This window comes from Oncorhynchus clarkii, chromosome 25 (genome assembly GCF_045791955.1).
Source record: "Oncorhynchus clarkii lewisi isolate Uvic-CL-2024 chromosome 25, UVic_Ocla_1.0, whole genome shotgun sequence".
Lineage (NCBI taxonomy): Eukaryota > Metazoa > Chordata > Actinopteri > Salmoniformes > Salmonidae > Oncorhynchus > Oncorhynchus clarkii.
Window position 1 is genome coordinate 42,194,728 of NC_092171.1, and position 24,087 is coordinate 42,218,814.

Sequence of the window (24,087 nt, forward strand, 5' to 3'; positions counted from 1 at the left end):
GTAGCTGGGGTGATAGACTGGATGTAGATTGGCTATAGGGCAATGCTGAGGATACAAGAGGAATATGCAATATCATATTCTGACATTTGAGCCCTGGGAGGTTATATACCCAAGTTCAGTCCACCCTGCTAGCAAGAAGTAGTTCTATTACTTTGTGTTTGAGAAGAATCCTGTTCCTGTACAGCGTTTTCTTTGGGCTGCTGGCTCTGGTCGTCTGCCAGAAGAAGATCGAAGAATGGATTCAGAGGCTGATAAAGAAGAAGAGACTGGGAGAAGAGCTTATTAATTTCCTTGATTCACTTACATATTTATGTTGGATTCTGTAATCAAATTACAGTAATATGGACAATGGAAGAAATTAATTAAGTGGGTTTGGCATGTTATTTAGATCAATGTTATTTACAGAAACATGTAGCTAATGTGGGGCTTTTTTTTCTAAATATAACATGTGACTAAAGTAATATGCCCACATATCTCATACGTATGACCAATAATTCATCAGCCAAAATCATACAAATAACACTGCTTCAGTGTTTCTACCTCTGTCACTCCACATGCGGAACTAAAAATAGGAGTTTATGGAACATCCGGGAATTATAGGGAGTAGGACTTTCTCGTCAGTGCGTCCGACAGAATTCACCTTCCGCAGTGAACAACAAGTAACATGGGGTTGTAGCGTTATCTGGGTCGAATAATCATGTTGACCTTCAAAGCATTACAGAGGAACAAAACCCTTAAATATGGAGTTCCCATGTTGGTGAGTCATAGGTTTGATACTGTCTTTTTCAGTTTCGTGACTAGACTTTTGCTCGCTAGAGAGAGGGTAGCTAGCTTAGCTATCAGTGGCTATTAGCTTATCAGCTAAAGTTAGCTAAAGTTGACTACATTAACTAGATAGCAGCTTGAGCATTAGCATCAACATGTAGGCTACAAACACGAAGAACAGTCATTATAAAATCCGATCAATTAACTCATAGCTAGCTAGTTAAGTGGTTTCGTGCCGTTAGCTGCTGAAGCGACTGACAAAATACAAGTCAATCTCCAAACAATGAAAGTACAAGTGACCTGAGACATCATCTTCAATAGATATGTTAACTAGAAGCACTAATAAATCGTCCGTCCTCTTGTTTAAACACATAACTGCATATTCATCCCTGACAGCATACAATTTTAGTTTCAATAGTTAGTGCAGTCAGAGATAGTATGAATGTACTGTATATTGATGACAATGCCTCATTATGAAACCAATTTATGGATTCTGTTTCTAAGTTGCTGGTAGTGGGAGGTTCCTTTGGGCTCCGGGAGTTCACACAGATCCGCTACGATGCTCAGAAGATCATGAAGAAGGTAAAGCAGCTGATCCAGCATAATGAAATCAACACCGTGTCCTCTGAAATGTCTGAAAAACTACCGTAGACACTGTGAAGAGGAGACCAACAGAACAGACAGGCAGTATCAGCCATCCTGAGGCGCTGAGGAGTATAACTCCCTTATAGTCCTCAGAGGTTATTTGATTCCTCAGCAATATCTTATATTCTAGAGGTATCAATTACCTTTTTATAATATAACATTTATTTTTTACGTATATAATATTACCCGTTCAAATGTGTGCGTGTGTGTGAACGTTTGACTGATGATTTGATGGCACTGTGGCACCGGCACTGAGTGTTCGGCTGTAGCCCTACCCGGTAGACAGATTACCGCTCATGAGAGAGTCAGTCACGACACAGGTACGCTAGATCCTTTAGGTGTCAAAATAGCACAATGTTATCAGTGCTGCCCTCTAGGACTGGAATCGGTACATTATGTGACAGAATCATTATACCTCTATGCAGCTGGATATGCTATATACCACCTCTCACTAACTAGTATCTTTGATGGGGGAAAAAAACTTGCAAAACTCTTATATGAATAGCTATGATGATAAAATTACCCCCTATTCCCTGGTTACCAAATGACCCAATATTCCCTGGTTACCAAATGACCCAATATTCCCTGGTTACCAAATGAACCCCTATTCCCTGGTTACCAAATGAACCCCTATTCCCTGGTTACCAAATGACCCCTGGTTACCAAATGACCCCCTATTCCCTGGTTACCAAATGACCCCTATTCCCCTGGTTACCAAATGACCCCCTATTCCCTGAATACCAAATGACCCCCTATTCCCTGGATATCAAATGACACCCTATTCCCCAAATGACCCCCTATTCCCTGGATACCAAATTACCCCTATTCCCCTGGTTACCAAATGACGCCCTATTCCCTGAATACCAAATGACCCCCCTATTCCCTGGATACCAAATTACCCCCTATTCCCTGGATATCAAATGACACCCTATTCCCCAAATGACACCCTATTCCCTGGTTACCAAATTACACCCTATTCCTCAAATGACACCATAGTCTCTTCTCTTCTCCCGCTTCTCTTCTTCTCCCCCTTCTCTTCTTCTCCCCCTTCTCTTCTTCTCCCCCTTCTCTTCTCCCCCTTCTCTTCTCCCCCTTCTCTTCTCCCCCTTCTCTTCTCCCCCTTCTCTTCTCCCCCTTCTCTTCTCCCCCTTCTCTTCTCCCCCTTCTCTTCTCCCCCTTCTCTTCTCCCGCTTCTCTTCTCCCGCTTCTCTTCTCCCGCTTCTCTTCTTCTCCCCCTTCTCTTCTTCTCCCCCTTCTCTTCTCCCCCTTCTCTTCTCCCCCTTCTCTTCTCCCCCTTCTCTTCTCCCGCTTCTCTTCTTCTCCCGCTTCTCTTCTTCTCCCGCTTCTCTTCTTCTCCCGCTTCTCTTCTTCTTCTCCCGCTTCTCTTCTTCTTCTCCCGCTTCTCTTCTTCTTCTCCCGCTTCTCTTCTTCTTCTCCCGCTTCTCTTCTTCTTCTCCCGCTTCTCTTCTTCTTCTCCCGCTTCTCTTCTTCTTCTCCCCCTTCTCTTCTCCCCCTTCTCTTCTCCCCCTTCTCTTCTTCTCCCCCTTCTCTTCTTCTTCTCCCCCTTCTCTTCTTCTTCTCCCCCTTCTCTTCTTCTTCTCCCCCTTCTCTTCTTCTTCTCCCCCTTCTCTTCTTCTCCCCCTTCTCTTCTTCTCCCCCTTCTCTTCTTCTCCCCCTTCTCTTCTTCTTCTCCCCCTTCTCTTCTTCTTCTCCCCCTTCTCTTCTTCTTCTCCCGCTTCTCTTCTTCTTCTCCCGCTTCTCTTCTTCTTCTCCCGCTTCTCTTCTTCTTCTCCCCCTTCTCTTCTTCTTCTCCCCCTTCTCTTCTCCCCCTTCTCTTCTCCCCCTTCTCTTCTCCCCCTTCTCTTCTCCCCCTTCTCTTCTTCTCCCCCTTCTCTTCTCCCCCTTCTCTTCTCCCCCTTCTCTTCTTCTTCTCCCCCTTCTCTTCTTCTTCTCCCCCTTCTCTTCTTCTTCTCCCCCTTCTCTTCTCCCCCTTCTCTTCTCCCCCTTCTCTTCTCCCCCTTCTCTTCTTCTTCTCCCCCTTCTCTTCTTCTTCTCCCCCTTCTCTTCTCTTCTCCCCCTTCTCTTCTTCTTCTCCCCCTTCTCTTCTCCCCCTTCTCTTCTCTTCTCCCCCTTCTCTTCTCCCCCTTCTCTTCTTCTTCTCCCCCTTCTCTTCTTCTTCTCCCCCTTCTCTTCTCTTCTCCCCCTTCTCTTCTTCTTTTTCCCCTTCTCTTCTCCCCCTTCTCTTCTTCTTCTCCCCCTTCTCTTCTTCTTCTCCCCCTTCTCTTCTTCTTCTCCCCCTTCTCTTCTTCTTCTCCCCCTTCTCTTCTTCTTCTCCCCCTTCTCTTCTTCTTCTCCCCCATCTCTTCTTCTTCTCCCCCTTCTCTTCTTCTTTTTCCCCTTCTCTTCTTCTTCTCCCCCTTCTCTTCTTCTTCTCCCCCTTCTCTTCTTCACCGCCGTTTATACCGGTAACGCTCACCGCCGTTTATACCGGTAACGATCACCGCCGTTTATAACGGTAACCCTCTAAACCCTGGGCCTCGGCAGTGACAGTCTCCCTCTAAACCCTGGGCCTCGGCAGTGACAGTCTCCCTCTTAACCCTGGTCCTCGGCAGTGACACTCTCCCTCTAAACCCTGGGCCTCAGCAGTAACAGTCTCCCTCTAAACCCTGGGCCTCAGCAGTGACAGTCTCCCTCTAAACCCTGGGTCTCGGCAGTGACAGTCTCCCTCTTAACCCTGGACCTCGGCAGTGACACTCTCCCTCTAAACCCTGGGCCTCAGCAGTAACAGTCTCCCTCTAAACCCTGGGCCTCAGCAGTAACAGTCTCCCTCTAAACCCTGGGCCTCAGCAGTAACAGTCTCCCTCTAAACCCTGGGCCTCAGCAGTGACTGCTGCTTCTGTGATTGTGTGTTTTTAAGTTTGTGTGTGTGTGTGTGTGTGGCATCTGCGTGTGAGTGTGTGTGTGTGTGGCATCTGCGCGTGTGTGTGTGATAGAGAAATAATCTAATGTATGCCAAGGCCTGGCTAAATAGCCGTGGGTTGGAGTGCAGTTCACACACACACACACACACACCCGTGTTAGCTACAGTGCGTTACTCTACAAACTACTCCATCTTCCCTCCCAGACAGCGACCTAGTTAAGTCTTACAGCCGCTGACTGTCTCTCTATGACCCAATTAGAGCTCTTTCTCAATGACTCATTCCATTGAAGCCCCTCCAGACCAACATGGGCTGAATCCCAAATGGCTCCCTATGTCAGGGGGGGTCCAACTCATTCTGTGGAGGGACTCGTGTCTATAGGTTTATTTTCTATTTTTTAATTCCCTTTCAATTAAGACCTAGACAATCAGGTGAGGGGAGTTCCTTACCAATTAGGGACCTTCATTAATCAATCAAGTAGGTAGCCGGCAGGGTAGTTTAGTGGTTAGAGCGTTGGGCCAGTAACCGAAAGGTTGCTAGATCAAATCCCCAAGGTTTAAAAAAATCTGTCGTTCTGCCCCCTGAACAAGGCAGTTAACCCCACTGTTCCTAGGCCGTCATTGTAAATAAGAATTTGTTCTTAACTGACTTGCCCAGTTAAATAAAAGGTTAAATAAAAACGTGAAAGTACAAGGGAGGAGCGAGAACCTGCAGACACAATGTCATTTGGGTTATGGTCTCTTCTTAGGGTTCCTTACCTCCCCTCTAGAGTTGGTCTCCCTTCAGGGTTCCTCCCCTCTAGAGTTGGTCTCCCTTCAGGGTTCCTTCCCTCTAGAGTTGGTCTCCCTTCAGGGTTCCTTCCCTCTAGAGTTGGTCTCCCCTCAGGGTTCCTTCCCTCCCATCTAGAGTTGGTCTCCCTTCAGGGTTCCTTACCTCCCTTCTAGAGTTGGTCTCCTCTCAGGGTTCCTTCCCATCTAGAGTTGGTCTCCCCTCACGGTTCCTTCCCTCCCATCTAGAGTTGGTCTCCCTTCAGGGTTCCTTACCTCCCCTCTAGAGTTGGTCTCCCTTCAGGGTTCCTTCCCTCTAGAGTTGGTCTCCCCTCAGGGTTCCTTCCCTCCCATCTAGAGTTGGTCTCCTCTCCGGGTTCCTTCCCTCCCCTCTAGAGTTGGTCTCCTCTCAGGGTTCCTCCAATCTAGAGTTGGTCTCCTCTCAGGGTTCCTCCCCATCTAGAGTTGGTCTCCTCTCAGGGTTCCTTCCCATCTAGAGTTGGTCTCCTCTCAAGGTTCCTTCCCATCTAGAGTTGGTCTCCTCTCAGGGTTCCTTCCCATCTAGAGTTGGTCTCCTCTCAGGGTTCCTTCCCATCTAGAGTTGGTCTCCTCTCAGGGTTCCTTCCCATCTAGAGTTGGTCTCCCATCAGGGTTCCTCCCCATCTAGAGTTGGTCTCCCATCAGGGTTCCTTACCTCCCCTCTAGAGTTGGTCTCCCTTCAGGGTTCCTTCCCTCTAGAGTTGGTCTCCCCTCAGGGTTCCTTCCCTCCCATCTAGAGTTGGTCTCCCTTCAGGGTTCCTTACCTCCCCTCTAGAGTTGGTCTCCTCTCAGGGTTCCTTCCCATCTAGAGTTGTTCTCCTCTCAGGGTTCCTTCCCATCTAGAGTTGGTCTCCTCTCCGGGTTCCTTCCCTCCCCTCTAGAGTTGGTCTCCACTCAGGGTTCCTCCAATCTAGAGTTGGTCTCCTCTCAGGGTTCCTCCCCATCTAGAGTTGGTCTCCTCTCAGGGTTCCTTCCCATCTAGAGTTGGTCTCCTCTCAAGGTTCCTTCCCATCTAGAGTTGGTCTCCTCTCAGGGTTCCTTCCCATCTAGAGTTGGTCTCCTCTCAGGGTTCCTTCCCATCTAGAGTTGGTCTCCTCTCAGGGTTCCTTCCCATCTAGAGTTGGTCTCCCATCAGGGTTCCTCCCCATCTAGAGTTGGTCTCCCATCAGGGTTCCTTACCTCCCCTCTAGAGTTGGTCTCCCCTCAGGGTTCCTTCCCTCCCATCTAGAGTTGGTCTCCCTTCAGGGTTCCTTCCCTCTAGAGTTGGTCTCCCTTCAGGGTTCCTTCCCTCTAGAGTTGGTCTCCCCTCAGGGTTCCTTCCCTCCCATCTAGAGTTGGTCTCCCTTCAGGGTTCCTTACCTCCCTTCTAGAGTTGGTCTCCTCTCAGGGTTCCTTCCCATCTAGAGTTGGTCTCCCCTCACGGTTCCTTCCCTCCCATCTAGAGTTGGTCTCCCTTCAGGGTTCCTTACCTCCCCTCTAGAGTTGGTCTCCCTTCAGGGTTCCTTCCCTCTAGAGTTGGTCTCCCCTCAGGGTTCCTTCCCTCCCATCTAGAGTTGGTCTCCTCTCCGGGTTCCTTCCCTCCCCTCTAGAGTTGGTCTCCTCTCAGGGTTCCTCCAATCTAGAGTTGGTCTCCTCTCAGGGTTCCTCCCCATCTAGAGTTGGTCTCCTCTCAGGGTTCCTTCCCATCTAGAGTTGGTCTCCTCTCAAGGTTCCTTCCCATCTAGAGTTGGTCTCCTCTCAGGGTTCCTTCCCATCTAGAGTTGGTCTCCTCTCAGGGTTCCTTCCCATCTAGAGTTGGTCTCCTCTCAGGGTTCCTTCCCATCTAGAGTTGGTCTCCCATCAGGGTTCCTCCCCATCTAGAGTTGGTCTCCCATCAGGGTTCCTTACCTCCCCTCTAGAGTTGGTCTCCCTTCAGGGTTCCTTCCCTCTAGAGTTGGTCTCCCCTCAGGGTTCCTTCCCTCCCATCTAGAGTTGGTCTCCCTTCAGGGTTCCTTACCTCCCCTCTAGAGTTGGTCTCCTCTCAGGGTTCCTTCCCATCTAGAGTTGTTCTCCTCTCAGGGTTCCTTCCCATCTAGAGTTGGTCTCCTCTCCGGGTTCCTTCCCTCCCCTCTAGAGTTGGTCTCCTCTCAGGGTTCCTCCAATCTAGAGTTGGTCTCCTCTCAGGGTTCCTCCCCATCTAGAGTTGGTCTCCTCTCAGGGTTCCTTCCCATCTAGAGTTGGTCTCCTCTCAAGGTTCCTTCCCATCTAGAGTTGGTCTCCTCTCAGGGTTCCTTCCCATCTAGAGTTGGTCTCCTCTCAGGGTTCCTTCCCATCTAGAGTTGGTCTCCTCTCAGGGTTCCTTCCCATCTAGAGTTGGTCTCCCATCAGGGTTCCTCCCCATCTAGAGTTGGTCTCCCATCAGGGTTCCTTACCTCCCCTCTAGAGTTGGTCTCCCCTCAGGGTTCCTTCCCTCCCATCTAGAGTTGGTCTCCCTTCAGGGTTCCTTACCTCCCCTCTAGAGTTGGTCTCCTCTCAGGGTTCCTTCCCATCTAGAGTTGTTCTCCTCTCAGGGTTCCTTCCCTCCCCTCTAGAGTTGGTCTCCTCTCCGGGTTCCTTCCCTCCCCTCTAGAGTTGGTCTCCCCTCAGGGTTCCTCCCCATCTAGAGTTGGTCTCCTCTCAGGGTTCCTTCCCATCTAGAGTTGGTCTCCCATCAGGGTTCCTCCCCATCTAGAGTTGGTCTCCCATCAGGGTTCCTCCCCTCCCATCTAGAGTTGGTCTCCCATCAGGGTTCCTCCCCTCCCATCTAGAGTTGGTCTCCTCTCAGGGTTCCTCCCCTCCCATCTAGAGTTGGTCTCCTCTCAGGGTTCCTCCCCTCCCATCTAGAGTTGGTCTCCTCTCAGGGTTCCTCCCATCTAGAGTTGGTCTCCTCTCAGGGTTCCTCCCCATCTAGAGTTGGTCTCCTCTCAGGGTTCCTTCCCATCTAGAGTTGGTCTCCAATCAGGGTTCCTTCCCATCTAGAGTTGGTCTCTCATCAGGGTTCCTCCCCTCCCATCTAGAGTTGGTCTCTCATCAGGGTTCCTCCCCTCCCATCTAGAGTTGGTCTCCCATCAGGGTTCCTCCCCTCCCATCTAGAGTTGGTCTCCCATCAGGGTTCCTCCCCTCCCATCTAGAGTTGGTCTCCTCTCAGGGTTCCTCCCATCTAGAGTTGGTCTCCTCTCAGGGTTCCTCCAATCTAGAGTTGGTCTCCTCTCAGGGTTCCTCCAATCTAGAGTTGGTCTCCTCTCAGGGTTCCTTCCTATCTAGAGTTGGTCTCCTCTCAGGGTTCCTCCCATCTAGAGTTGGTCTCCTCTCAGGGTTCCTCCCATCTAGAGTTGGTCTCTCATCAGGGTTCCTCCCCTCCCATCTAGAGTTGGTCTCCCATCAGGGTTCCTCCCCTCCCATCTAGAGTTGGTCTCCCATCAGGGTTCCTCCCCTCCCATCTAGAGTTGGTCTCCTCTCAGGGTTCCTCCCATCTAGAGTTGGTCTCCTCTCAGGGTTCCTCCAATCTAGAGTTGGTCTCCTCTCAGGGTTCCTTCCCATCTAGAGTTGGTCTCCTCTCAGGGTTCCTTCCTATCTAGAGTTGGTCTCCTCTCAGGGTTCCTCCCATCTAGAGTTGGTCTCCTCTCAGGGTTCCTCCCATCTAGAGTTGGTCTCCTCTTAGGGTTCCTCCCATCTAGAGTTGGTCTCCTCTGAGGGTTCCTCCCATCTAGAGTTGGTCTCCTCTCAGGGTTCCTTCCCATCTAGAGTTGGTCTCCTCTCAGGGTTCCTCCCATCTAGAGTTGGTCTCCTCTCAGGGTTCCTCCCATCTAGAGTTGGTCTCCTCTCAGGGTTCCTCCCATCTAGAGTTGGTCTCCTCTCAGGGTTCCTCCCGTCTAGAGTTGGTCTCCTCTCAGGGTTCCTCCCATCTAGAGTTGGTCTCCTCTCAGGGTTCCTCCCATCTAGAGTTGGTCAGTTGGTCTCCTCTCAGGGCCCCCCCCCCCCCCCGGAGTCTGTTACACTACGCTCAGCCTTTTGGGGGGTTTTAGTGTAATGTTTTGTTAAGTGCTCAGTGTCAAAGAGGTACACAAATTAAATTATGATTTGGCTTTATTTCAAAATGATTGTAATACGCTACAGCTAAGAAAAGACAGAAAGCGACCTCTCCCAAGTCATCTGGCTTGGCTGGTAAGCTGGCTGTTTTACTCAACCTGGTGACATTTCTCCAAATTAAGCTGAATAATTGATCAGGGAAACAGGGCCATTTGTAATTGTGCCAACTCTCTGGGTAGAGAAGAGACAGGGAAGAGGGGTGTAACTTCTGGGTGTGAATGAGTCAGCTTAGTGCTCATCTTTTCTACGCTGCCAGTTTTCTTCTCTCTGACTTGCCAGCTAGAAACTAGACTACCTCTGGCTTCTGTCATCATTTATACATTACAGAAATAATAGATGGAGAGAAGGGCATGGAGGGGAGGGGGGGAGGGGGGAAGGGAGGAGGGAAGGGCATGAGGAGGAGGGAAGGGGAGGTAGGAGGAGGGGGTGGAGAAGGGCATGAGGAGGGAAGAGGGTGAGGGAAGGGCAATGAGGAGGGGGAGGAGGGAAGGGCATGAGAAAGGGAAGGTGGGGGGAGGAGGAGGCTGTCTCATTTTGATTGTCAAGAGTTCTCCCCCCCCCCCCCTTCCCTCCTCCTCTTCCCCCCCCCCCTTCCCTCCTCCTCTTCCCCTTCCTCCCTCCCTCCTCCTCTCCCCCTTCCTCCCTCATGCCCTCCCCCCCCCATTCAGTTGAGAGCTGTGATTTAGACCAGCTGTGTGTTTCAGAAAATGTACATGATCAAATATACAGTTTGTTCACCAGATCACAGTTCAGATCGGTGTGTCGGTCTGTGTGTGTGAATAAGGAGCTGCCTTGTGTGTGTGGCACAAACCATTCCTCTCTTCTTCTCTCTCCTCCAGCTGGATCCCACCCTAGAGGCCAAGGTGAACCCCCAGAAACAGTCTGTTATCCTGGAGGAGGAGTACCAGGTAGGTGTCTGATGGACGAGGGGAGTTGATCTGTGTTTGTACTGTAATGCTGTATTCTCTGATACCATCCTGGAAGACTCAAGGATATGATTCTTCCTTATCTTTAATCATTAAATATGTTATCTACTACACCCCCCCCCCCCCCCCTGGTGTTCTGTTATCTACTAAAACCTCCTGGTGTTCTGTTATCTACTAAAACCTCCTCCTGGTGTTCTGTTATCTACTAAAACCTCCTGGTGTTCTGTTATCTACTAAAACCTCCTGGTGTTCTGTTATCTACTAAAACCTCCTGGTGTTCTGTTATCTACTAAAACCTCCTGGTGTTCTGTTATCTACTAAAACCTCCTGGTGTTCTGTTATCTACTAAAACCTCCTCCCGGTGTTCTGTTATCTACTAAAACCTCCTGGTGTTCTGTTATCTACTAAAACCTCCTGGTGTTCTGTTATCTACTAAAACCTCCTGGTGTTCTGTTATCTACTAAAACCTCCTGGTGTTCTGTTATCTACTAAAACCTCCTGGTGTTCTGTTATCTAATAAAACCTCCTCCCGGTGTTCTGTTATCTACTAAAACCTCCTCCCGGTGTTCTGTTATCTACTAAAACCTCCTCCCGGTGTTCTGTTATCTACTAAAACCTCCTCCCGGTGTTCTGTTATCTACTAAAACCTCCTCCCGGTGTTCTGTTATCTACTAAAACCTCCTCCCGGTGTTCTGTTATCTACTAAAACCTCCTCCCGGTGTTCTGTTATCTACTAAAACCTCCTCCCGGTGTTCTGTTATCTACTAAAACCTCCTCCCGGTGTTCTGTTATCTACTAAAACCTCCTCCCGGTGTTCTGTTATCTACTAAAACCTCCTGGTGTTCTGTTATCTACTAAAACCTCCTGGTGTTCTGTTATCTACTAAAACCTCCTGCCCCCTGGTGTTCTGTTATCTACTAAAACCTCCTGCCCCCTGGTGTTCTGTTATCTACTAAAACCTCCTGCCCCCTGGTGTTCTGTTATCTACTAAAACCTCCCGGTGTTCTGTTATCTACTAAAACCTCCTCCCGGTGTTCTGTTATCTACTAAAACCTCCTGGTGTTCTGTTATCTACTAAAACCTCCCGGTGTTCTGTTATCTACTAAAACCTCCTGGTGTTCTGTTATCTACTAAAACCTCCTGGTGTTCTGTTATCTACTAAAACCTCCTGGTGTTCTGTTATCTACTAAAACCTCCTGGTGTTCTGTTATCTACTAAAACCTCCTGGTGTTCTGTTATCTACTAAAACCTCCTGGTGTTCTGTTATCTACTAAAACCTCCTGGTGTTCTGTTATCTACTAAAACCTCCTCCCGGTGTTCTGTTATCTACTAAAACCTCCTCCCGGTGTTCTGTTATCTACTAAAACCTCCTGGTGTTCTGTTATCTACTAAAACATCCTCCCCCCTGGTGTTCTGTTATCTACTAAAACCCCCTGGTCTTCTGTTATCTACTAAAACCTCCTGGTGTTCTGTTATCTACTAAAACCTCCTGGTGTTCTGTTATCTACTAAAACCTCCTGGTGTTCTGTTATCTACTAAAACCTCCTCCCGGTGTTCTGTTATCTACTAAAACCTCCTCCCGGTGTTCTGTTATCTACTAAAACCTCCTCCCGGTGTTCTGTTATCTACTAAAACCTCCTCCCGGTGTTCTGTTATCTACTAAAACCTCCTCCCGGTGTTCTGTTATCTACTAAAACCTCCTCCCGGTGTTCTGTTATCTACTAAAACCTCCTCCCGGTGTTCTGTTATCTACTAAAACATCCTCCCTCCCTGGTGTTCTGTTATCTACTAAAACCTCCTCCCCCCTGGTGTTCTGTTATCTACTAAAACCTCCTGGTGTTCTGTTATCTACTAAAACCTCCTCCCTCCCTGGTGTTCTGTTATCTACTAAAACATCCTCCCTCCCTGGTGTTCTGTTATCTACTAAAACCTCCTCCCCCCTGGTGTTCTGTTATCTACTAAAACCTCCTGGTGTTCTGTTATCTACTAAAACATCCTCCCCCCTGGTGTTCTGTTATCTACTAAAACCCCCTGGTCTTCTGTTATCTACTAAAACCCCCTGGTCTTCTGTTATCTACTAAAACCTCCTGATGTTCTGTTATCTACTAAAACCTCCTGGTGTTCTGTTATCTACTGAAACCTCCTGGTGTTCTGTTATCTACTGAAACCTCCTGGTGTTCTGTTATCTACTAAAACCTCCTGGTGTTCTGTTATCTACTAAAACCTCCTGGTGTTCTGTTATCTACTAAAACCTCCTGGTGTTCTGTTATCTACTAAAACCTCCTGGTGTTCTGTTATCTACTAAAACCTCCTGGTGTTCTGTTATCTACTAAAACCTCCTGGTGTTCTGTTATCTACTAAAACCTCCTGGTGTTCTGTTATCTACTAAAACCTCCTGGTGTTCTGTTATCTACTAAAACCTCCTGGTGTTCTGTTATCTACTAAAACCTCCTGGTGTTCTGTTATCTACTAAAACCTCCTGGTGTTCTGTTATCTACTAAAACCTCCTGGTGTTCTGTTATCTACTAAAACCTCCTGGTGTTCTGTTATCTACTAAAACCTCCTGGTGTTCTGTTATCTACTAAAACCTCCTGGTGTTCTGTTATCTACTAAAACATCCTCCCCCCTGGTGTTCTGTTATCTACTAAAACCCCCTGGTCTTCTGTTATCTACTAAAACCCCCTGGTCTTCTGTTATCTACTAAAACCTCCTGATGTTCTGTTATCTACTAAAACCTCCTGGTGTTCTGTTATCTACTGAAACCTCCTGGTGTTCTGTTATCTACTGAAACCTCCTGGTGTTCTGTTATCTACTAAAACCTCCTGGTGTTCTGTTATCTACTAAAACCTCCTGGTGTTCTGTTATCTACTAAAACCTCCTGGTGTTCTGTTATCTACTAAAACCTCCTGGTGTTCTGTTATCTACTAAAACCTCCTGGTGTTCTGTTATCTACTAAAACCTCCTGGTGTTCTGTTATCTACTAAAACCTCCTGGTGTTCTGTTATCTACTAAAACCTCCTGGTGTTCTGTTATCTACTAAAACCTCCTGGTGTTCTGTTATCTACTAAAACCTCCTGGTGTTCTGTTATCTACTAAAACCTCCTGGTGTTCTGTTATCTACTAAAACCTCCTGGTGTTCTGTTATCTACTAAAACCTCCTGGTGTTCTGTTATCTACTAAAACCTCCTGGTGTTCTGTTATCTACTAAAACCTCCTGGTGTTCTGTTATCTACTAAAACCTCCTGGTGTTCTGTTATCTACTAAAACCTCCTGGTGTTCTGTTATCTACTAAAACCTCCTGGTGTTCTGTTATCTACTAAAACATCCTCCCTCCCTGGTGTTCTGTTATCTACTAAAACCTCCTCCCGGTGTTCTGTTATCTACTAAAACCTCCTCCCGGTGTTCTGTTATCTACTAAAACCTCCTGGTGTTCTGTTATCTACTAAAACCTCCTGGTGTTCTGTTATCTACTAAAACCTCCTGGTGTTCTGTTATCTACTAAAACCTCCTGGTGTTCTGTTATCTACTAAAACCTCCTGGTGTTCTGTTATCTACTAAAACCTCCTCCCGGTGTTCTGTTATCTACTAAAACCTCCTGCCCCCTGGTGTTCTGTTATCTACTAAAACCTCCTGCCCCCTGGTGTTCTGTTATCTACTAAAACCTCCTGGTGTTCTGTAATCTACTAAAACCTCCCGGTGTTCTGTTATCTACTAAAACCTCCTCCCGGTGTTCTGTTATCTACTAAAACCTCCTCCCGGTGTTCTGTTATCTACTAAAACCTCCCGGTGTTCTGTTATCTACTAAAACCTCCCGGTGTTCTGTTATCTACTAAAACCTCCCGGTGTTCTGTTATCTACTAAAACCTCCCGGTGTTCTGTTATCTACTAAAACCTCCTGGTGTTCTGTTATCTACTAAAACCTCCTCCTCCTGGTGTTCTGTTATCTACTAAAACCTCCTGGTGTTCTGTTATCTACTAAAACCTCCTGGTGTTCTGTTATCTACTAAAACCTCCTGGTGTTCTGTTATCTACTAAAACCTCCTGGTGTTCTGTTATCTACTAAAACCTCCTGGTGTTCTGTTATCTACTAAAACCTCCTGCCCCCTGGTGTTCTGTTATCTACTAAAACCTCCTGGTGTTCTGTTATCTACTAAAACCTCCTGGTGTTCTGTTATCTACTAAAACCTCCTGGTGTTCTGTTATCTACTAAAACCTCCTGGTGTTCTGTTATCTACTAAAACCTCCTGCCCCCTGGTGTTCTGTTATCTACTAAAACCTCCTGGTCTTCTGTTATCTACTAAAACCTCCTGGTGTTCTGTTATCTACTAAAACCTCCTGGTGTTCTGTTATCTACTAAAACCTCCTGGTGTTCTGTTATCTACTAAAACCTCCTCCCGGTGTTCTGTTATCTACTAAAACCTCCTCCCGGTGTTCTGTTATCTACTAAAACCTCCTCCCGGTGTTCTGTTATCTACTAAAACCTCCTCCCGGTGTTCTGTTATCTACTAAAACCTCCTGGTGTTCTGTTATCTACTAAAACCTCCTGGTGTTCTGTTATCTACTAAAACCTCCTGGTGTTCTGTTATCTACTAAAACCTCCTGCCCCCTGGTGTTCTGTTATCTACTAAAACCTCCTGCCCCCTGGTGTTCTGTTATCTACTAAAACCTCCTGGTGTTCTGTTATCTACTAAAACCTCCTGGTGTTCTGTTATCTACTAAAACCTCCTCCCGGTGTTCTGTTATCTACTAAAACCTCCTGGTGTTCTGTTATCTACTAAAACCTCCTCCTCCTGGTGTGCTGTGGAGGTTTTCGTAAAACCTCCTCCTGGTGTTCAGTGTTGACCTGATCCTATCCCTGACGTGTAGAGTAAAGCCCCTAACCCTGTCCTGTTGTCTCTCTGTCCCAACAACAGAAGATGAAGGATATAAACCTGGAGGAGTGGAGGAACATCAGAGGTCCTCGTCCCTGGGAAGACTCCAAGGAATACCAAGAGCAGCAGCGTTCCAGACAGGGCAAGGCAGCGTGATGGAGATATGCCTCTGAATACCGCTGACCAGAGGCCCGTACGGTTTGCAACAGGATATACTGAGTGAGATGGGAAGACACAGGGCCAAGTTATCACCAAGACCACTGCAAGGCCAATGGCTTGAGGAATATAATATGTATTTATCGTGTAAACTCAAAGTAACGAAACCTTTGAGTCAATGAGAGTTTTGGAAATGGACAGTTGAATCTGTGATCCAATTGTATGTAAACAACAAATGTGCATGTCTTATATGTTATATTAAAAAATGTAATGTTTTGAAATACGAGTCTGTGTCCAATATGGCCACTAGGTGGCATAGTGGCTTGCCACTAGGTGGCATGTGCATTGGTACACATACCTGGTACATGCCTCGGCAATTGTCATGATGAGAAAATGAACCACTAGGCCTGTGTGGAGAGGTTATGATATGAACCACTAGGTCTGTGTGGAGTGGTTAGAATATGAACCACTAGGTCTGTGTGGAGTGGTTAGAATATGAACCACTAGGCCTGTGTGGAGAGGTTAGGATATGAACCACTAGGCCTGTGTGGAGAGGTTAGGATATGAACCACTAGGCCTGTGTGGAGAGGTTAGGATATGAACCACTAGGCCTGTGTGGAGCGGTTAGGATATGAACCACTAGGCCTGTGTGGAGAGGTTAGGATATGAACCACTAGGCCTGTGTGGTTAGGATATGAACGACTAGGCCTGTGTGGAGAGGTTAGGATATGAACCACTAGGCCTGTGTGGAGCGGTTAGGATATGAACCACTAGGCATGTGTGGAGAGGTTAGAATATGAACCACTAGGCCTGTGTGGAGAGGTAAGAAAAGATGAACCACTAGGCCTGTGTGGAAAGGTTATGATATGAACCACTAGGCCTGTGTGGAGAGGTTAGGATATGAACCACTAGGCCTGTGTGGAGAGGTTAGTATATGAACCACTAGGCCTGTGTGGAGAGGTTAGAATATGAACCACTAGGCCTGTGTGGTTAGGATATGAACCACTAGGCCTGTGTGAAGAGGTTAGAATATGAACCACTAGGCCTGTGTGGTTAGAATATGAACCACTAGGCCTGTGTGGTTAGGATATGAACCACTAAGCCTGTGTGGAGAGGTTAGGATATGAACCACTAGGCCTGTGTGGTTAGAATATGAACCACTAGGCCTGTGTGGTTAGAATATGAACCAATAGGCCTGTGTGGTTAGGATATGAACCACTAAGCCTGTGTGGAGAGGTTAGGATATGAACCACTAGGCCTGTGTGGTTAGAATATGAACCACTAGGCCTGTGTGGTTAGAATATGAACCACTAGGTCTGTGTGGTTAGGATATGAACCATTAGGCCTGTGTGGAGAGGTTAGGATATGAACCACTAGGCCTGTGTGGTTAGAATATGAACCACTAGGCCTGTGTGGTTAGGATATGAACCACTAGGCCTGTGTGGAGAGGTTAGAATATGAACCACTAGGCCTGTGGAGAGGTTAGGATTTTTGGTATTTTCTTTCACTTTAAGTTCCAACCAAGTTCCAACCAAAGTATGACGATAACATTTCCATATTTGTGAGATGAAGGGACTCTTCACCTAGTGGACTCTTCACCTAGTGGACCCTTCACCTAGTGGACCCTTCACCTAGTGGACTCTTCACCTAGTGGACCCTTCACCTAGTGGACTCTTCACCTAGTGGACCCTTCACCTAGTGGACTCTTCACCTAGTGGACCCTTCACCTAGTGGACTCTTCACCTCGTGGACTCTTCACCTCGTGGACTCTTCACCCAGTGGACTCTTCACCTAGTGGACTCTTCACCTAGTGGACTCTTCACCTGCTGGACTCTTCACCTAGTGGACTCTTCACCTCGTGGACTCTTCACCTCGTGGACTCTTCACCCAGTGGACCCTTCACCTAGTGGACTCTTCACCTAGTGGACTCTTCACCTGCTGGACTCTTCACCTAGTGGACTCTTCACCTAGTGGACCCTTCACCTAGTGGACCCTTCACCTTGTGGACTCTTCACCCAGTGGACTCTTCACCTAGTGGACTCTTCACCTAGTGGACTCTTCACCTAGTGGACTCTTCACCTTGTGGACTCTTCACTTGCTGGACTCTTCACCTTGTGGACTCTTCGCCTAGTGGACTCTTCACCTAGTGGACTCTTCACCTAGTGGACTCTTCACCCAGCACTAGGCTGTTGGTAGGACTCTTCACCCAGTCCTAGGCTGTTGGTAGGACTCTTCACCCAGCACTAGGCTGTTGGTAGGACCCTGCACCCAGTCCTAGGCTGTTGGTAGGACTCTTCACCCAGTCCTAGGCTGTTGGTAGGACTCTTCACCCAGCACTAGGCTGTTGGTAGGACTCTTCACCCAGTCCTAGGCTGTTGGTAGGACTCTTCACCCAGCACTAGGCTGTTGGTAGGACTCTTCACCCAGTCCTAGGCTGTTGGTAGGACTCTTCACCCAGTCCTAGGCTGTTGGTAGGACCCTTCACCCAGTCCTAGGCTGTTGGTAGGACTCTTCACCCAGCACTAGGCTGTTGGTAGGACTCTTCACCCAGTCCTAGGCTGTTGGTAGGACTCTTCACCCAGTCCTAGGCTGTTGGTAGGACTCTTCACCCAGTCCTAGGCTGTTGGTAGGACCCTTCACCCAGTCCTAGGCTGTTGGTAGGACTCTTCACCCAGCACTAGGCTGTTGGTAGGACTCTTCACCCAGCACTAGGCTGTTGGTAGGACTCTTCCCTCAGTTCTAGGCTGTTGGAAAAAGTACATGATACTTTTAGAGCTGTTCAGAGAGAAAAGAGAAGATGCATTGCTGGTCAAAAGTAGTGCACTATCTAGGGAATAGGGTGCCATCTGGTCAAAAGTAGTGCACTATCTAGGGAATAGGGTGCCATCTGGTCAAAAGTAGTGCACTACATTGGGAATTGGTTACCATTTGAGACGTAGCCAGGGACTCTGATGACTCAGAGTGTTAATGGAGAGACAATAAAGGGGATGATATACCTACCTGCTGCAACACGACCGGCTTTGTAGTGGTGCTCAGCACACACTCTTAAAAACACATTCACAAAGACACACTCACTCCTGTGACTCACTCGTTTTCGCTCTCTCTCTCTCGCTCTCTCTCTCCTCTTTCTCTGTTTCTACCTCTCCCCCTCTTTCTCCTCTCTCTCTCTCTCTCTCTCTCTCTCTCTCTCTCTCTCTCTCTCTCTCTCTCTCGCTCTCTCTCTCTTCTGTCTCTGTTTCTCTCTCTCTGTCTCTCTCTCTTCTGTCTGTTTCTCTCTCTCTTCTGTCTCTGTTTCTCTCTCTCTCTGTCCCTCTCTCTCTCTGTCCCTATCTCTCTCTCTCTCTTTCTCTCTCTCTCTCTCTCTCTCTTCTGTCTCTGTTTGTCTCTCTCTCTCTCTCTCTCTCTCTCTCTCTCTCTCTCTCTCTCTTCTGTCTCTGTTTCTCCCTCTCCCCCTCTTTCTCCTCTCTCGCTCATACAGGGTAATTTATAGATATTAGAAAACATCACATCCTCCTTTCATGTTTTCCTAAGGTGTCGTAAAAGGCCTACCTCCCCCTTCCCTCTATGTCCCTGTCTGACTGGCTGGCTGTTGTGTTGGTGCTTTAAAATGGCAGACATTTCATTTGATTTTATTACACTGATATTATGCAAATATAACAATTGTTCTTAAAATTATAATTGGGGTTTTATTTACATCTGTCTGTCATTGCGCGCACACACACACACACGCACACACACACACACGCACGCACGCACACACGCACACACACACACACACACACAAAGCACACAAAGCACACAAAGCACATAAACAAAGCAACCCTAATAACTGTTTACCAAGAGCTTTTTTTTATTTATTGTTTTAGCTCAGAGGATGACAACAGTGTCACAGCAACTAGCAGCTTTACATGAGAGGATTATAGTTCTACAAATCTGGATCTGACCCACTGTGTTGTCATTGGTCCCCGTATTGGGGCCCCTACCCTACCACCCAATGGCAAGCCAGTTGACAGAGTAACATAACATATTATACGTTACTGTACTAGGGGTGTAAAACGTCTGGTTACTTTCCATCCTATTTCCTGGTTTTCCTATTTCCTGGTTTTCCTATTTCCTGGTTTTCCTATTTCCTGCTTTTCCTATTTCCTGGTTTTCCTATTTCCTGGTTTTCCTATTTCCTGGTTTTCCTATTTCCTGGTTTTCCTATTTCCTGGTTTTGGAGGATTCTGGATTTCCTGTTTCTTCCTTCCTGATTCCAGGATTTTGGGGGAAGACTACTGGAATTTGACAACCCTAAACTGTTTGTTTCTGTCTGTCATTGACAGTGCCCCCAGAAAGTATTCACACCCCTTGTCTTTTTCCACATTTTGTTGATTTAATTAAAATGGATCAAATGTAGATTTGTTTTTGTCACTGATCTACACACAATACCCCATAATGTCAAGGTGGAATTATGTTTTTAGAAATGTTTACAGATTCATTAAAAATTAAAAGCTGAAATGTCTTGAGTCAATCAGTTTTAAAAAATGAAAATGAAATACTTAACAAGTCACATAATAAGTTGCATGGACTCACTCTGTGAGCAATAATAGTGTTTACCATGATTTTTGAATGACTACCTCATCTCTGTACCCCACACATCTGTAAGGTCCCTCATTCGAGGAGTGAATTTCAAACACAGATTCAACCACAAGGCTTCCTAAATTCTATCAGCATATCGAATGTGCTGCATGTGCTGGTAGCATTCTGGATCATTGCAACTCTAACTTCCACGATGTATACAAAGCCCTCCCCCACCATCCCTTTGGCAAATCTGACCATGACTCCATTTTGTAGCTCCCAGCCAGAAACTTACACAGGAAATGCCTGTGCTCAGGTCTATCCAACACTGGTCTGACCATTCGGAGTCCACGCTTCAAGATTGCTTTGATCACGTGGGACTGGGTTATGTTCCGGGTAGCCTCAGACAATAACATTGACGTATACTCGGTGAGCGAGTTTATTAGCAAGTGGATCGGTGACGTTGTACCCACTGTGACTATTAAAACATTCTCTAGCCAGAAGCCGTGGATTTATGGCAGCATTCGCACAAAACTGAAAGCGCGAACCATCGCTTTTAATCAGGGCAAAGCGACTGGAAACATGACAATACAAACAGTGCAGCTATTCCCTCCGCAAGGCAATCAAACAAGCAAAGCGTCAGTATAGAGACAAAATAAGTCACAATTCAACGGCTCAAACATGAGATGTATGTGGCAGGATATACAGACAATCACGGATTACAACAAGAAAACCAGCCCCGTCGCGGACATCGACGTCTTGCTCCCAGACAAATTAAACAACTTCTTTGCTCGCTTTGAGAACAATACAGTGCCACTGACACGGCCCGCTACCAAAGCCTGTGGGCTCTCCTTCACCGCAGCCAACGTGAATTAAACATTTAAACGTGTTAACCCTCGCAAGGCTGCCGACCCAGACGGCATCCCCAGCTGCGCCCTCAGAGCATACACAGACCAGCTGGCTTGTGTGTTTACGGACATGTTCAATCAATCCTTAACCCAGTCTGCTGTTCCCACATGCTTCAAGAGGGCCACCTGGTGAAGAGTCCACTAGGTGAAGGGGCCACTAGGTGAAGAGTCCACTGGGTGAAGAGTCCACAAGGTGAAGAGTCCAGCAGGTGAAGAGTCCACAAGGTGAAGAGTCCACTAGGTGAAGAGTCCACTAGGTGAAGAGTCCAGCAGGTGAAGAGTCCACAAGGTGAAGAGTCCACAAGGTGAAGAGTCCAGCAGGTGAAGAGTCCACGAGGTGAAGAGTCCACTAGGTGAAGAGTCCACTAGGTGAAGAGTCCACTAGGTGAAGAGTCCACTAGGTGAAGAGTCCAGCAGGTGAAGGGTCCAGTTTTGACTTAAATCTGCTTGAAAATCTATGGCAAGACCTGAAAATGGTTGTCTAGCAGTGATCAACAACCAAATTGACAGAGTTTGAAGAATTTAGAAAAATAATAAATGGACAAACGCTGCACAACCCAGGTGTGGAAAGCTCTGAGATTTACACAGAATGACTCACGGCTGTAATCGCTGCTTCTACGAAGTATTGACTCTGGACTACTTACAGTGCCGCAAAAAAAGTATTTGCCCCTTTTTCAGATTTTCTATATTTTTAATACAGAATGTTATCAGATCTTCAACCAAAACATAATATTAGATAAAAGGGAAACTGAGTTTACAAAAAAAATATGTATTTAATTAATGAACAAACTTATGCAACACCCAATGCCCCCTGTGTGAAAAAGTAATTACCGTGTTATACTCAATAACTGGTTGTGCCACCTTTAGCTGCAATGACACCAACCGAACACTTCCTGTAGTTGTTGATCAGTCTCTCTGTCACGCCCTGACCTCAGAGAGACGTTTTATTTCTCTATTTGGTTAGGTCAGGGTGTGATGTGGGCATTCTATGTTTTTTCTTTTCTATGTTTCTTGATTTCTATGTTTTGGCCGGGTATGGTTCTCAATCAGGGACAGCTGTCTATCGTTGTCTCTGATTGGGAATCATACTTAGGTAGCCCTTTTTTTCCTCTCCTTTCAGTGTGGGTCGTTGACTTGTTTTAGTGGCACTTAGCCCTCGTAAGAGTCACGGTTGTTTATCTGTTTTGTTGGCGTCATTCCAGAATAAAAGGACCACGCTGCACTTTGGTCCACTTCTTTTGACGGCCGTGACACTCTCACGTCGCTGTGGAGGAATTTTGGCCCACTCTTACATACAGAGCTGCTTTTAGATTTAGCTGCATTTGTGTTTTTTTTCCAAACGTGATCTGCTTGTTACAACATCTTAATTGGGATTTGGTCTGGACTTTAACTAGGCCATTCAAAAAAAAACATGTTTTGTTGTTTTTTAACCATTTTCATGTGGACTTGTGTCATTGTCTTGCTGCATGACCCAGCTGTGCTTCAGCATCATGTCACCGATGGATGGCCTGACATTCTCCTGTAGAATTATCCTGAGGCAGCAAAGCATCCCCAAAACCATCACACTACCACCACCACCACCACGCTGGACCGTTGGTATGAGGTTCTTACTGTGGAATGCACTGTTTGGTTTTAACCTGACATAATGGGACCCATCTATACCATCTCGTCCAAAAAAGAAAGAAGCAAAAGAGGAAAGAAACCTAGTAAGTTGACTCAACAACAAAAAAGGATGATAATCAAGGCTCTTGGAAGAATGTTCTATGGGACAGATGAGTCAAAAGTATAACTTTTTTCTACTTTCTCATTATGGGGTATTGTGTGTCGATGGAAAGAAGAAAAAAACACATTGAATCCATTTGGATTTCAATATGAAAGAAGTCAAGGGGTGTGAATATTTTCTGAAAGCTGGGTAGTTTGGGTTTCCTGTCTCCTAGTGTAGGATTCCTCTGATCAGATGTCATCTCTGTTTCTCCTGTAGAGTTTCAGAGTTTTTGGCTCGAAAACCAAACCTAGTGTTGGCTTCCAGCTTTGCACTGATCCTGTTTGGCTGTTGAGATAATTGACTTTTGGCCATTGTGGAAAGGGGAATGTAGAAATTCACCACTTTAAAAGCTTTTGGTAAAAACAGAGTACAAGTACTACTACCATGACAGGATGGCCCAGTTCCCGAGCTAGTCGACCATCCCCTGTCCCTCCCCTGATGTCCCCAAGCCCTCTTTATCTCACCCCCCTCTCTTTGCCTCTGCTATCCTTCTCTCTTGCTATCCTTCTTTCTTTCTTTCTTTCTTTCTTTCTTTCTTTCTTTCTTTCTTTCTTGCTCCTCCTCTCTCTCTCTCTCTCTCTCTCTCCCGCTTCTCCTTATCCTAATGTTGTCAGCCAGTCTCAACTCAACTCCAACCAGTCTGAGACAATAATACATTTCACATAATTCTCCCCGTGATCCCTCGGTACAGATGGTTCTTTCAGTATTCTAAGTGGACTTGACACTGGTAGTCAGAATGATACAACCCTTAATATGCAGTATGTAATACAATAATATAATATGGGCCATTTAGCAGACACTTTTATCCAAAGCCTTTTAGTCACGCATACATTATAATGCCCATTGAATAGAGCAGGAGAAGCCTGCTGGTCCCAGATCTGTTTGTGTTGTCTTGACAACTTCTGTGGTCGATTAGCTTGGTCCTGAACAACCATAGGAGTTGGTAAGAAAGAACAAACAGATCTGGGACCAGGTTATAACAGGTCTCATAGTGATCCAGATAACCTGGGTCAACCTAGTCCGGGTTAGTTCGTTAACATAAACGTGTGGTCAGGATGCATGGCATGGGTTGGCAGGGACCAACCAGTCGTTCCTGAAACCGATCCGATTTGAGAAGTTCGTTATCCCCCCCCCCCCAGTCACGTGCTCTTACATTTTTTTATTGTGAAAATGCACGAAAAAAAGTGATCAAATATTCATGACGAGGCTAAGAAAAGAAGAAATCAAATTCAATATTTACCACATCTAGACACTGCTGCTACACAGGGAGAGGATAACTAATTAACTCCTCAAGAGGAGAGAGCGAGCCAAGCTGGCTCTCTACATTTTAAAGCTACAGTCTGGGATCAGCATGATGGCAGCTCCGGCTCAAAACATTTGTTTTGCCACACAGCCATGGATTGGATGGGGAAATGTTCTGTCGTCTGTCTCAAACTAGACAACTCAAGGTTAATCCATAAGAATCAATGGGAAGAATAAAGAAATTAAGTGATGACCGGGTATCCTGATTTTCCAGATCCCCCGACTGCACCTTCAACTGTTGCAGGTCTCTAAAACCATAATACTGTCTGACTGCTGTAGGTCTCTATACCGTAGTCCTGTCTGACTGCTGCAGGTCTCTATACCGTAGTCCTGTCTGACTGCTGCAGGTCTCTATGCC

The 24,087-nt window shown here is 46.7% G+C and overlaps 1 protein-coding gene across 1 annotated transcript; it reads left to right on the plus strand.

Moving 5' to 3' along the window:
• Positions 1 to 615: 615 nt before the first annotated feature.
• Positions 616 to 15,475, plus strand: LOC139383821 (cytochrome c oxidase assembly factor COX16). The gene is made up of 4 exons (XM_071128392.1): positions 616 to 757; positions 1,270 to 1,347; positions 10,081 to 10,149; positions 15,081 to 15,475. Exons 1-4 carry the CDS (start codon positions 698 to 700, stop codon positions 15,192 to 15,194), a joined length of 321 nt encoding a protein of 106 aa, XP_070984493.1. The 5' UTR covers positions 616 to 697; the 3' UTR covers positions 15,195 to 15,475.
• Positions 15,476 to 24,087: the final 8,612 nt, after the last annotated feature.